This window comes from Salvelinus fontinalis, chromosome 20, assembly GCF_029448725.1.
Source record: "Salvelinus fontinalis isolate EN_2023a chromosome 20, ASM2944872v1, whole genome shotgun sequence".
NCBI lineage: Eukaryota > Metazoa > Chordata > Actinopteri > Salmoniformes > Salmonidae > Salvelinus > Salvelinus fontinalis.
In genome coordinates, this window is record NC_074684.1 from 31,235,156 (window position 1) to 31,248,413 (window position 13,258).

Genomic DNA, 13,258 nt, shown 5'->3' on the forward strand with positions numbered 1-13,258 from the left:
GGGGTCAACTCAATATTAGGAAACTGTTCCCAATGTTTGGTATACACAGTGTGTGTGTGTGTATGTGTGTGTGTGTGTGTGTGTGTGTGTGTGTGTGTGTGTGTGTGTGTGTGTGTGTGTGTGTGTGTGTGTGTGTGTGTGTGTGTGTGTGTGTGTGTGTGTGTGTGTGTGAGTGAGTGAGAGGGGGACACATCTCTGCTCTAGATCTCCATTCCTCCAGTCAGTATTTACGTTGTCACAGTGGAGATGAACCCCTCAGAGCCCAACATGAACCTCTTCTCTACTTCAGGGTCAGCACAGATTGTGGTAATGTTGCTGTACATGCAAAGTTGCTGTGACGTTGTGTGAACGTTGCTGTACCTGCTATGTTGCTGCGACATGTGAACGTTGCTGTACTTGCTATGTTGCTGTAACGTTGTGTGATCGTTGCTGTACTTGCTATGTTGCTGTAACGTTGTGTGAACGTTGCTGTACTTGCTATGTTGCTGTAATGTTGTATGAATGTTTCTGTATCCGCTATGTTGCTGTAACGTTGTATGAACGTTGCTGTACCCGCTATGTTGCTGTAACGTTGTGTGATCGTTGCTGTACCCGCTATGTTGCTGTAACGTTGTGTGATCGTTGCTGTACTTGCTATGTTGCTGTAACGTTGTGTGAACGTTGCTGTACTTGCTATGTTGCTGTAATGTTGTATGAATGTTTCTGTACCCGCTATGTTGCTGTAACGTTGTATGAATGTTTCTGTACCCGCTATGTTGCTGTAACATTGTGTGAACGTTGCTGTACTTGCTATAACGTTGTTGCTGTACCTGCTATGTAGTTGTAGGCTGCCAGTGCGCTACTGATGAGGGCCATGTTGGTGCTGCCCGTCGTAGCGTTGATTACAGGGTTCATGTCCGGAGGTTGGGGGGCGCTCTCCTCCACTCCTTCCTCGTTCGTCTTTACCTCCCCAGAGTAGGAGCCTGACTCTCTCCCTCGCTTCTTCTTGCCTGAAGGGATAACTAAGAGCATAACATCGGGATGTTAACATCACACACACGCGTTGATACATTGCCAGAGTATCAAGGTTCATTGACTGAGAATCTCACTGAGTCAAACTGCACATCTGTAACTATTCTGCCTAAAGAACACTTAAAGACAACCTCAATATGACTGCCAACGCATGATTTCAAAATGAAACATTTTATTTACAATACGTACTAAAGGTTAATTGGTTTCAAAAACATGCATATTTAACGTTATACAGCTGTGTTTGTTGCAGTTAGTGATCTGAGTGTCAAGCATGTGTGTGTTGTTTTCCAGAGTACTATGAGTGGACTACTGAGTCACCCTCTTCCTCTGTTGCTGTATCCTCCTCGCTACACATGCTTCCTTCACTACTCTGTCTACACTGGAACTGTACACCACGCTATTACTAATGGTGACTCAGATCTCCAGCATTCCACTTGGATCTGTCCAGCTAACTCTGACTCACTTCACTACGGGAATAGATCTATTGTGAGAATCACTGTGTTTGATCATTTTAAAGCTGAAAACATGTGCACATGATCAGAGTGATTTCTCTCCCAGTTTAAGCTGCTTTCACAATATTTACCACAAATGTCATGTTCGACTTGGACTTTACAAATTTGATTCTAGGACTATTGAGTACTGTGAAAGATCATGTCACTAGATTTAGGAATAGGATTTAGAAATGTTTTGCAGTGTGAAGGTAGTATGAGACTGTAGTTTAGGAGTGCAGTGTGAAGGTAGTTTGAGACTGTAGTTTTGGAGTGCAGTGTGAAGGTAGTTTGACACTGTAGTTTAGGAGTGCAGTGTGAAGGTAGTTTGACACTGTAGTTTAGGAGTGCAGTGTGAAGGTAGTTTGAGACTGTAGTTTAGGAGTGCAGTGTGAAGGTAGTCAGACTGTAGTTTAGGAGTGCAGTGTGAAGGTAGTTTGAGACTGTAGTTTAGGAGTGCAGTGTGAAGGTAGTCTGAGACTGTAGTTTAGGAGTGCAGTGTGAAGGTAGTCTGAGACTGTAGTTTAGGAGTGCAGTGTGAAGGTAGTCTGAGACTGTAGTTTAGGAGTGCAGTGTGAAGGTAGTCTGAGACTGTAGTTTAGGAGTGCAGTGTGAAGGTAGTCTGAGACTAGTTTAGGAGTGCAGTGTGAAGGTAGTCTGAGACTGTAGTTTAGGAGTGCAGTGTGAAGGTAGTCTGAGACTGTAGTTTAGGAGTGCAGTGTGAAGGTAGTCAGACTGTAGTTTAGGAGTGCAGTGTGAAGGTAGTCTGAGACTAGTTTAGGAGTGCAGTGTGAAGGTAGTCAGACTGTAGTTTAGGAGTGCAGTGTGAAGGTAGTCTGAGACTCTGTAGTTTAGGAGTGCAGTGTGAAGGTAGTCTGAGACTCTGTAGTTTAGGAGTGCTGTGTGAAGGTAGTCTGAGACTCTGTAGTTTAGGAGTGCTGTGTGAAGGTAGTCTGAGACTCTGTAGTTTAGGAATGCAGTGTGAAGGTAGTCTGAGACTCTGTAGTTTAGGAGTGCAGTGTGAAGGTAGTCTGAGACTGTAGTTTAGGAGTGCAGTGTGAAGGTAGTCTGAGACTCTGTTATTTAGTTAAACTAAAGGTGATCTGAGGTTGAGTTGTTTGAGCAGTAGTAGATCCTTCCACATGCTGGTCTGATTACTGAGCTTCATAATGGATACTTCAGTCACTCAACCAACACACACTGTCTGTATAAGTCCGTATATCGCCTTGTACTTAGCCTTATAAAGACTAGAGGTGGGCTCACTCTGTAATCCAAAATGGACATGTGAGACAGACCTGGCCTGTGTTAATTAGCTGTTCACTGAAAACACAACGACTCAGCCAGTCAGACAATGTAAACTGGGATAAACACAGAAATGGAGAGTTAGCATGAGTTAAATGACCCAAACTAGTGCAGTGTGTGTGTGTGTGTGTGTGTGTGTGTGTGTGTGCGTGTGTAAGCATGTTAGCTGTCAAACACACACATGCTCGCACCCACACACACACTTAGACCCCTAATTGCAGGATGTGATGTAGTTTAGAGAGTGGCACTGCTGACTGAGTCGGTGAGTGTTTCCACCTGGACCGATTGCAGCGTAACGCACATTGGCTCACATTCAACCGATACGTCACAGACGTTAGATATACTGCTCTCATAGAATAAAGTCTGGAAAAGAGATGTCTCAAACAAAGACATTTGATCGTTTCAGAAGAATATATGGAGCGTTTTGTTAATCCCTTTGCTGAAATAAATAAAAGAAGGGAAAATACAGATCAAATGGAAAGATTTGTCTGATTTGTGTTACATGGAAAAATGGTCCCAGCAAACCGGGAACATTCCCAGAACATCATCTAAGATTCCCATTAGGTTCTAGTTAGGGTTTTATTTGACATTCGGATTCTAACATCCTGAAAACATTCAAAGATGTTTTCAATGAAATATCCTTGGAATGTTCTTCTAAGATTCCCAACATCTCTAACAACCACCACAGAACATTCCTCAAACGTTCTCATTAGGTTTCCAGGTAATGTAATAACACAATGTACCAGTGATATTTTCCCAGCAAACCAAAATTGGTTCTGTGAAAGTTCCCAGAACATTCGTTAGGTTGCGGCATGTTCTCATAACACAAAAACTTTCTAGTCATGCTGATGACTATACAATGTTTGTAAGAACATTCCTAGATCACATTTCGTCCGTTCCTTAAAAGGTTTTCCAGAAAGTTTTTATTAGGTTGTGGCAACAGTCTGGTGGGAACATTGTGGGATGATTCTCCTGTATTGTAGGCCCACAAGGTGATTATAGACACACATGACATCATAGGCCATTTGAACAGCAATTAATCATACGAACACAAGCATATTTTTTACTTTTCATATGTTGACAATCTGCACATGTGGGGTTTCAACCTGCAATGTTTGATTCTCAAGCCAGGTCTTTAATCCTCTACGTCACCAGGAAACTCTCTTACATTTTATGGTCGCCATGGCAGTATGGTCAATCAGGAATTACATGCTTCCTTTTTAGCCTTCTTAGACATAACTAACCCAGGGAAATACTGGTAACTGAGTTATTCACCGTCAATTCACCATCCTCTTTATATACTTCCTACCTCTGGAGCCATATTTACAATTTATCCAAGACTATGAGCGGTGATCTAGGTTCACTTTTGCTTTTCAGATCATGAAAGATAAGACACGGGGGGGGGGGGGGGGGGGGGCGACCATATCAAACGTCTCAATGTTCAACGGTACATTTTTACACAATGTCTTATTTAAAAAAAAAAATATTCTGGGAACCTTTAATGAACAGATGGAATGTGTTGTAAGAAACGTTCTTGCAACATCAGGCAAATGTTTTCTACAGAATAATATATACAGTATAATCATTACCACAACTAGAATGTTTTCTACAGACAGTATAATCATTAACACAACTAGAATGTTTTCTACAGACAGTATAATCATTACCACAGCTAGAATGTTTTCTACAGACAGTATAATCATTACCACAGCTAGAATGTTTTCTACAGACAGTATAATCATTACCACAGCTAGAATGTTTTCTACAGACAGTATAATCATTACCACAGCTAGAATGTTTTCTACAGACAGTATAATCATTACCACAGCTAGAATGTTTTCTACAGACAGTATAATCATTACCACAGCTAGAATGTTTTCTACAGACAGTATAATCATTACCACAGCTAGAATGTTTTCTACAGACAGTATAATCATTACCACAGCTAGAATGTTTTCTACAGACAGTATAATCATTACCACAGCTAGAATGTTTTCTACAGACAGTATAATCATTACCACAGCTAGAATGTTTTCTACAGACAGTATAATCATTACCACAGCTAGAATGTTTTCTACAGACAGTATAATCATTACCACAGCTAGAATGTTTTCTACAGACAGTATAATCATTACCACAGCTAGAATGTTTTCTACAGACAGTATAATCATTACCACAGCTAGAATGTTTTCTACAGACAGTATAATCATTACCACAGCTAGAATGTTTTCTACAGACAGTATAATCATTACCACAGCTAGAATGTTTTCTACAGACAGTATAATCATTACCACAGCTAGAATGTTTTCTACAGACAGTATAATCATTACCACAGCTAGAATGTTTTCTACAGACAGTATAATCATTACCACAGCTAGAATGTTTTCTACAGACAGTATAATCATTACCACAGCTAGAATGTTTTCTACAGACAGTATAATCATTACCACAGCTAGAATGTTTTCTACAGACAGTATAATCATCACCACAGCTAGAATGTTTTTGTGTTATGAGAACATTTGCTGCGACCTAACGAATGTTCTGGGAACTTACACAGAACCAATTCTGGTTTGCCTGGGGTTAGTGTCTACAGAAAGCAAATTATAGGTCCATCACCTTTTCCCATCCTTACATTTCCAATCTAAACCGTTTTTTTCCCCAGAAGGGTGGCATGTGTGAGGCCAGTGTGTGTGTGTTGTTTTGTGCATGTGTGAGTGCGTGTGTGTGTGTTGTTTTATGCATGTGTGAGGCCAGTGTGTGTGTGTGTTGTTTTGTGCATGTGTGAGGCCAGTGTGTGTGTGTTGTTTTATGCATGTGTGAGTGCGAGTGTGTGTGTGTTGTTTTGTCCATGTGTGAGGCCAGTGTGTGTGTGTGTGTTGTTTTGTGCATGTGTGAGGCCAGTGTGTGTGTGTGTGTGTTGTTTTGTGCATGTGTGAGGCCAGTGTGTGTGTGTTGTTTTGTGCATGTGTGAGGCCAGTGTGTGTGTGTTGTTTTGTGCATGTGTGAGGCCAGTGTGTGTGTGTGTGTTGTTTTGTGCATGTGTGAGGCCAGTGTGTGTGTGTTGTTTTGTGCATGTGCGAGTGTGTGTGTGTTGTTTTGTGCATGTGTGAGGCCAGTGTGTGTGTGTGTTGTTTTGTGCATGTGTGAGGCCAGTGTGTGTGTGTTGTTTTGTGCATGTGTGAGGCCAGTGTGTGTGTGTTGTTTTGTGCATGTGTGAGGCCAGTGTGTGTGTGTTGTTTTGTGCATGTGTGAGTGCGAGTGTGTGGGTGTTGTTTTGTGCATGTGTGAGGCCAGTGTGTGTGTGTGTTGTTTTGTGCATGTGTGAGGCCAGTGTGTGTGTGTTGTTTTGTGCATGTGCGAGTGTGTGGGTGTTGTTTTGTGCATGTGCGAGTGTGTGGGTGTTGTTTTGTGCATGTGTGAGGCCAGTGTGTGTGTGTTGTTTTGTGCATGTGTGAGGCCAGTGTGTGTGTGTTGTTTTGTGCATGTGTGAGGCCAGTGTGTGTGTGTTGTTTTGTGCATGTGTGAGTGCGAGTGCGTGTGTGGATGCGAGGTCACTCTACCGTGAGGAACTGTCAGCACAATAGCCACACACTTCTCTCCTCAGAAAACCACTTCCTTCTCTCTTTCTATCCTCCTAATCAGTGTTGAACTGGTGGGGGGGTAGACATATACTAGGGAATGTAATTAGTGTTTTGGACTCGGGCCATACTCCCTTCATGAATGATGCTTTGTTTGTGTTTCCGTCTCTCTCTTTCTGTGTCTCTCTCCCTCTCTCTCGCTCTCTCTCTCTCTTTCTCTTTCTGTGTCTCTCTCCCTCTCTCTCGCTCTCCCGCTCTCTCTCTGTCTGTCTGTCTGTCGGACTCTAGCTCTGTCGGACTTTCTGTCTGTCTCTCTCTGTCTCTCGCTCTGTCTCTCTCTGTCTGTCTCTCTCTCGCTCTGTCTGTCTCTCTCTTGCTCTGTCTGTCTGTCTCTCTCTCTGTCTGTCTGTCTCTCTCTCTGTCTGTCTCTGTCTGTCTCTCTCTCGCTCTGTCTCTCTCTCGCTCTGTCTGTCTCTCTCTTGCTCTGTCTGTCTCTCTCTTGCTCTGTCTGTCTCTCTCTCGCTCTGTCTGTCTCTCTCTCTTGCTCTGTCTGTCTCTCTCTCTTGCTCTGTCTGTCTCTCTATCTCTCTCTGTCTGTCGCTCTGTCTCTCTCTTGCAGAGTTCTGGGAACTTGGTGAAATGATGTCAGTAACTGATAATAATATAAAACAAGGCGATGAGGTCAACATTATGATGTACATAGAGGGACCCATTCATTCTGGTGAAAACAGTGTTCTCTCACTGGCTTGCTATACTAATGACAGAGCAAACCAAAAGGACTGCACATGCTGGGGCACATATTTTAACACCGACTTTAAATAGGAGTATAACAGAACTCTGAATGACCCTGTCATTCTCTTCGCTTGTTGAGAATATGTTTGGGGTTGCTGGAGTCTGGTGTAGTAGTAGAGTAGAGCTGCTGACTACGGACTCCGTACCTCACATGTGCATATCTATGCACGTGTTTGTACATGTACAGTACCAGTCAAAGGTTTGGATACACCTACTCATTCAAAAGGTTTTCCTTTATTTTTACTATTTTCTACAATGTCGAATAAATTATTAAATAACACATATGTAATCATGTAGTAACCAAAAAAGTGTAAAACAAATCAACATATAGTTTACATTTGAGATTCTTCAAAGTAGCCACCCTTTGCCTTGATGACAGCTTTGCACATTTTAGATGAACTATCTTCATAGTAATGACTCGGGACGTCGGGTTTGATATGAAAGCTTCTTTTAGTAATAATACTTGTTCACGTTACATTTACAAACTTTAGATTCTACAGAACAATGAATAATGAGTTGCTAGCAAAAAGGAGTCAAAATAATCACCTGTCAATTGCACTTAACTAGCGCGTTCTCTCTACTTCCTGTCGCAAGGCATTCTGGAACTTGCAGTCAAAAGCCAAATTCAATACTAACCAGTACAAAATATGTATGTAGTACTCTCAATCTCCAACACAAATTCTAATACAATTACAAATATCTTTAGATAGAGCTCGATGAATTAACTTAAACATTAACTCTGTAACCCATTAAAGTTACAACAGCACACTCTTGGCATTCTCTCAACCAGCTTCACGAGGTAGTCACCTGGAATGCATTTCAATTAACAGGTGTGCCTTGTTATAAGTTAATTTGTGGAATTTCTTTCCTTCTTAATGCGTTTGAGCCAATCAGTTGTGTTGTGACAAGGGGGTGGTATACAGAAGATAGCCCTATTTGGTAAAAGACCAAGTCCATATTATGGCAAGAACAGCTCAAATAAGCAAAGAGAAATGACAGTCCATCATTACTTTAAGACATGAAGGTCAGTCAATCTGAAAAATGTCAAGGACTTTGAAAGTATCTTCAAGTACAGTCTCAAAACCCATCCAGCACTATGATGAAACTGTCTCTCATGAGGACTGCCACAGGAAAGCACTATGATGAAACTGTCTCTCATGAGGACCGCCACAGGAAAGCACTATGATGAAACTGGCTCTCATGAGGACCGACACAGGAAAGCACTATGATGAAACTGTCTCTCATGAGGACCGCCACAGGAAAGCACTATGATGAAACTCTCTCATGAGGACTGCCACAGGAAAGCACTATGATGAAACTCTCTCATGAGGACTGCCACAGGAAAGCACTATGATGAAACTGTCTCTCATGAGGACCGCCACAGGAAAGCACTATGATGAAACTGTCTCTCATAAGGACCGCCACAGGAAAGCACTATGATGAAACTCTCTCATGAGGACTGCCACAGGAAAGCACTATGATGAAACTGTCTCTCATGAGGACCGCCACAGGAAAGCACTATGATGAAACTCTCTCATGAGGACTGCCACAGGAAAGCACTATGATGAAACTGTCTCTCATGAGGACCGCCACAGGAAAGCACTATGATGAAACTGTCTCTCATAAGGACCGCCACAGGAAAGCACTATGATGAAACTGTCTCTCATGAGGACCGCCACAGGAAAGCACTATGATGAAACTGTCTCTCATGAGGACCGCCACAGGAAAGCACTATGATGAAACTGTCTCTCATGAGGACCGCCACAGGAAAGCACTATGATGAAACTGTCTCTCATAAGGACCGCCACAGGAAAGGAAGACCCAGAGTTACCTCTGCTGCAGAGGATAAGTTCATTAGAGTTACCAGCCCAAATAAATGCTTCACAGAGATCAAGTAACAGACACATCTTAACATCAACTGTTCAGAGGAGACTGTGAATCAGGCCTTCATGGTCGAACTGAGGCAAAGAAACCACTCCTAAAAAACACCAATAAGAAGAAGACACTTGCTTTGGCCAAGAAACACAAGCATTGGACATTTGATCGGTGAAAATCTGTCCTTTGGTCTGCTGAGTCCAAATTTGAGATTTTTGGATCCAACCGCAGTGTCTTTGTGAGACGCAGAGTAGGTGAACAGATGATCTCTGGATGTGTAATTCCCACCGTGAAGCATGGAAGAGGAGGTGGTTTGATGGTGCTTTGCTGGTGACACTTAACCAGCATGGCTACCACAGCATTCTGCCGCGATACACCATCCCATCTGGTTTGCAATTAGTAGGACTATAATTTGTTTTCAATAGGACAATGACCCAACACACCTCCAGGCTGTGTAAGGGCTATTTGACCAAGAAGGATAGTGATGGAGTACTGCATCAGATGACCTGGCCTCCACAATCACCCAACCTCAACCAAATTGAGATGGTTTGGAATGAGTTGGACTGCAGAGTGAAGGAAAAGCAGCCAACAAGTGCTCAGCATATGTGGGAACTCCTTCAAGAGTGTTGGAAAAGCATTCCAGGTGAAGCTGGTTGAGAGAATGCCAAGAGTGTGCAAAGCTGTCATCAAGGCAAAGGGTGGCTACTTTGAAGAATCTCAAATATAAAATACATTTTGATTTGTTTAACACTTTTTTGGTCACTACATGATTCCATATGTGTTATTTAATAGTTTTGATGTCTTCAGTATTATTCTGTGTCCAAACTTTTGACTGGTACTGTATGTGTGTGTACATGTATGTGTGTGTACATGTACAGTTGAAGTCGGAAGTTGACATACACTTAGGTTGGAGTCATTAACACTCATTTTTCAACCACTCTACAAATTTCTTGTTAAATAAAATAAAATGTTATTTGTCACATACACATGGTTGGCAGATGTTAATGTGAGTGTAGCGAAATGCTTGTGCTTCTAGTTACGACCATGCAGTAATATCTAACAAGTAATTTAACAATTTCACAACAACTACCTTAAACACACAAGTGTAAAGGAATGAATAAGAATAACAAACTATAGTTTTGGCAAGTCGGTTGGGACATCTACTTTGTGCATGACACAAGTCATTTTTCCAACAATTCTTTACAGACATGTTATTTCACTTATAACTCACTGTATCACAATTCCTGTTGGTCAGAAGTTTACATACACTAAGTTGACTGTGCCTTTAAACAGCTTGGAAAATTCCAGAAAATGATGTCATGGCTTTAGAAGCTTCTGATAGGCTAATTAAACATCATTTGAGTCAATTGGAGGTGTATTTGTGGATGTATTTCAAGGCCTACCTTCAAACTCAGTGCCTCTTTGCTTGACATCATGGGAAAATAAAAATAAATCAGCCAAGACTTCAAAAAAAAAGTCTGGTTCATCTTTGGGAGCAATTTCCAAATGCCTGACGGTACCACGTTCATCTGTACAAACAATAGTACGCAAGTATAAACACCATGGGACCACGCAGCCGTCATACCGCTCAGGAAGGAGATGCGTTCTGTCTCCTAGAGATGAACGTACTTTGGTGCGAAAAGTGCAAATCAATCCCAGAACAACAGCAAAGGACCTTGTGAAGATGCTGGAGAAAACAGGTACAAAAGTATCTATATCCACAGGAAAACAAGTCCTATATCGACATAACCTGAAAGGCCGCTCAGCAAGGAAGAAGCCACTGCTCCAAAACCGCCATAAAAAAGCCAGACTACGGTTTGCAACTGCACATGGGGACAAAGATCGTACTTTTTCCTCTGGCCATAATGACCATCGTTATGTTTGGAGGAAAAATGGGGAGGCTTGCAAGCCGAATAAAACCATCCCAACCGTGAAGCACGGGAGGGCAGCATCATGATTTGGGGTTGCTTTGCTGCAGGAGGGACTGGTGCACTTCACAAAGTAGATGGCATCATGAGGCAGGAAAATTATGTGGATATATTGAAGCAACATCTCAAGACATCAGTCAGGAAGTTAAAGCTTGGTCGCAAATGGGTATTCCAAATGGACAATGACCCCAAGCATACTTCCAAAGTTGGAAGGACAACAAAGTCAAGGTATTGAAGTAGCCGTCACAAAGCCCTGACTTACTTATTGTGGGAAGCTTGTGGAAAGCTACCAGAAATGTTTGCCCCAAGTTAAACAATTTAAAGGCAATGTTACCAAATACTAATTGAGTGTATGTAAACTTCTGACCCACTGGGAATGTGATGAAAGAAACAAAAGCTGAAATAAATCATTCTCTCTACTATTATTCTGGCATTTCACATACTTAAAATAAAGTGGTGATCCTAACTGACCTAAGACAGGGAATTTTTACTCTGATTAAATGTCAGGAATTGTGAAAAACTGAGTTTAAATGTATTTGGCTAAGGTGTATGTGAACTTCCGACTTCAACTGTACATGTATGCCTTGTGTGCATCCACTCACCTGAGAGCACAGTGTCAGAGGTTATGATCGACGTCTCATCAGGGGGACCACTGTCTCCAACCACGTTTGGGTCATGGGCACGGGGCGGTGGGGGGTAAAACACTGGTACTCTGGGGCTGGGCACCTGCTGCAGCAAATTCTTTGGGACTGGAGAGAGAGAGTGGGAAGGAAGGAGAGAGGTAGAGAAATGTGTCATTTCTCCTCATGTACACAGAGAAAGAGAGAGACAGAGAGAGGAGAGAGACAGAGCGAGAGGATGGGAGAGAGAGAGAGAGAGAGGAGAGGGAGGGAGACAGAGGAGAGAGACAGAGAGAGAGGAGAGGGAGAGAGAGAGGAGAGAGAGAGAGAGAAGAGAGGGAGGGAGGGAGAGAGGAGAGGGAGGGAGGGAGAGAGAGAGGAGAGGGAGAGAGAGGGGAGAGGGAGGGAGGGAGAGAGGAGAGAGAGAGGAGAGGGAGGGAGGGAGAGAGGAGAGAGAGAGGAGAGGGAGGGAGGGAGAGAGGAGAGACAGAGGAGAGGGAGAGACAGAGGAGAGGGAGAGAGGGGGGGATTGGAAGGAGGGAGAGAGGAAAAACAGAGACAACCTTCCTCTGACCCTGCAGTGGGCCATTCCCCAAAGTTACGCTCCTCGCCTGTCTAACCTCCACCCCCCCCTTCCACCTCACAACGTCCTGTGAGTCAGGGAAAACCGCAGTCATGACCCAGACATACAAACATGTACCCACAATGAACAGGGTCAAACATGTACCCACAATGAACAGGGTCAAACATGAACCCACAATGAACAGGGTCAAACATTCCTGCCCCCCTCACATGTGGTTTTGCGAACCTGACATGACCACACTTTCGGGTCTCTCTCTCTCTCTCTCTCTCTCTGTCTCTGTCTCTGTCTCTGTCTCTGTCTCTGTCTCTGTCTGTCTGTCTGTCTGTCTGTCTGTCTGTCTGTCTCTCTCTGTCTGTCTGTCTGTCTGTCTGTCACGGGTTGATTTATTGCCTACAACACAGTACGTCTGTCTGTCTGTCTGCCCGCGCAACAAAAAACCTGCGTGGGAAAAAAAACAAAAACGACTGCTTCTTTTTCACCGAGTTCAGCAGAATAAGCTCTACTTATGCACATAGTCAACATTTGGGGAGAAAACAGGGAATATTAGTTGGAAAGCCCTTGGTGTATAAATACAGCGAACAAATGTACTGAGACAATATTCGTCTGTGGTCCAAGAAAGAGCCAATAAAAGTCCTGGGCCAGACCTCACAAGCCCTGTCTGCAGTATTACTGTACACTGAGTATAAAAAACATTAGGAACACCTGCTCTTTCCATGACAGACTGACCAGGTGAATCCAGGTGAAAGATATGAACCCTTATTGATGTCACTTGTTAAATCCACTTCAATCAGTGTAGATGAAGAGGAGGAGACAGGTTAAAGAAGGATTTGTAAGCTTCGAGACAACTGAGACATGGATTGTGTATGTCTGCCATTCAGAGGGTGAATGGGCAAGACAAAATATCCTTTGAACAGGGTATGGTAGTAAGTGCCAGATGCACCAGTTTGTGTCAAGAACTGCAGCGCTGCTGTTTTTTAAAAATCCTCAACAGTTTCCTGTGAATATCAAGAATAGAGGGATGGAGGCAGAGACCCTCCCTACCATATAGAGAGATGGAGGTAGAGACCCTCACTACCATATA

The 13,258-nt window shown here is 42.9% G+C and overlaps 1 protein-coding gene across 2 annotated transcripts in view; it reads right to left on the minus strand.

The window, feature by feature from the left end:
• The window catches only part of LOC129817719 (protein eva-1 homolog A-like), a 191,675-nt gene that overhangs the window by 4,744 nt on the left and 173,673 nt on the right, over positions 1-13,258 (minus strand). For both annotated transcript variants that reach the window (XM_055873218.1, XM_055873219.1), the window contains 2 exons: positions 11,577-11,723; positions 810-1,001 (listed from right to left, as the gene is read on the minus strand). In XM_055873218.1, the coding sequence (XP_055729193.1) occupies positions 810-1,001; positions 11,577-11,723 (339 nt within the window). The remainder of the gene's footprint in view (positions 1-809; positions 1,002-11,576; positions 11,724-13,258) is intronic.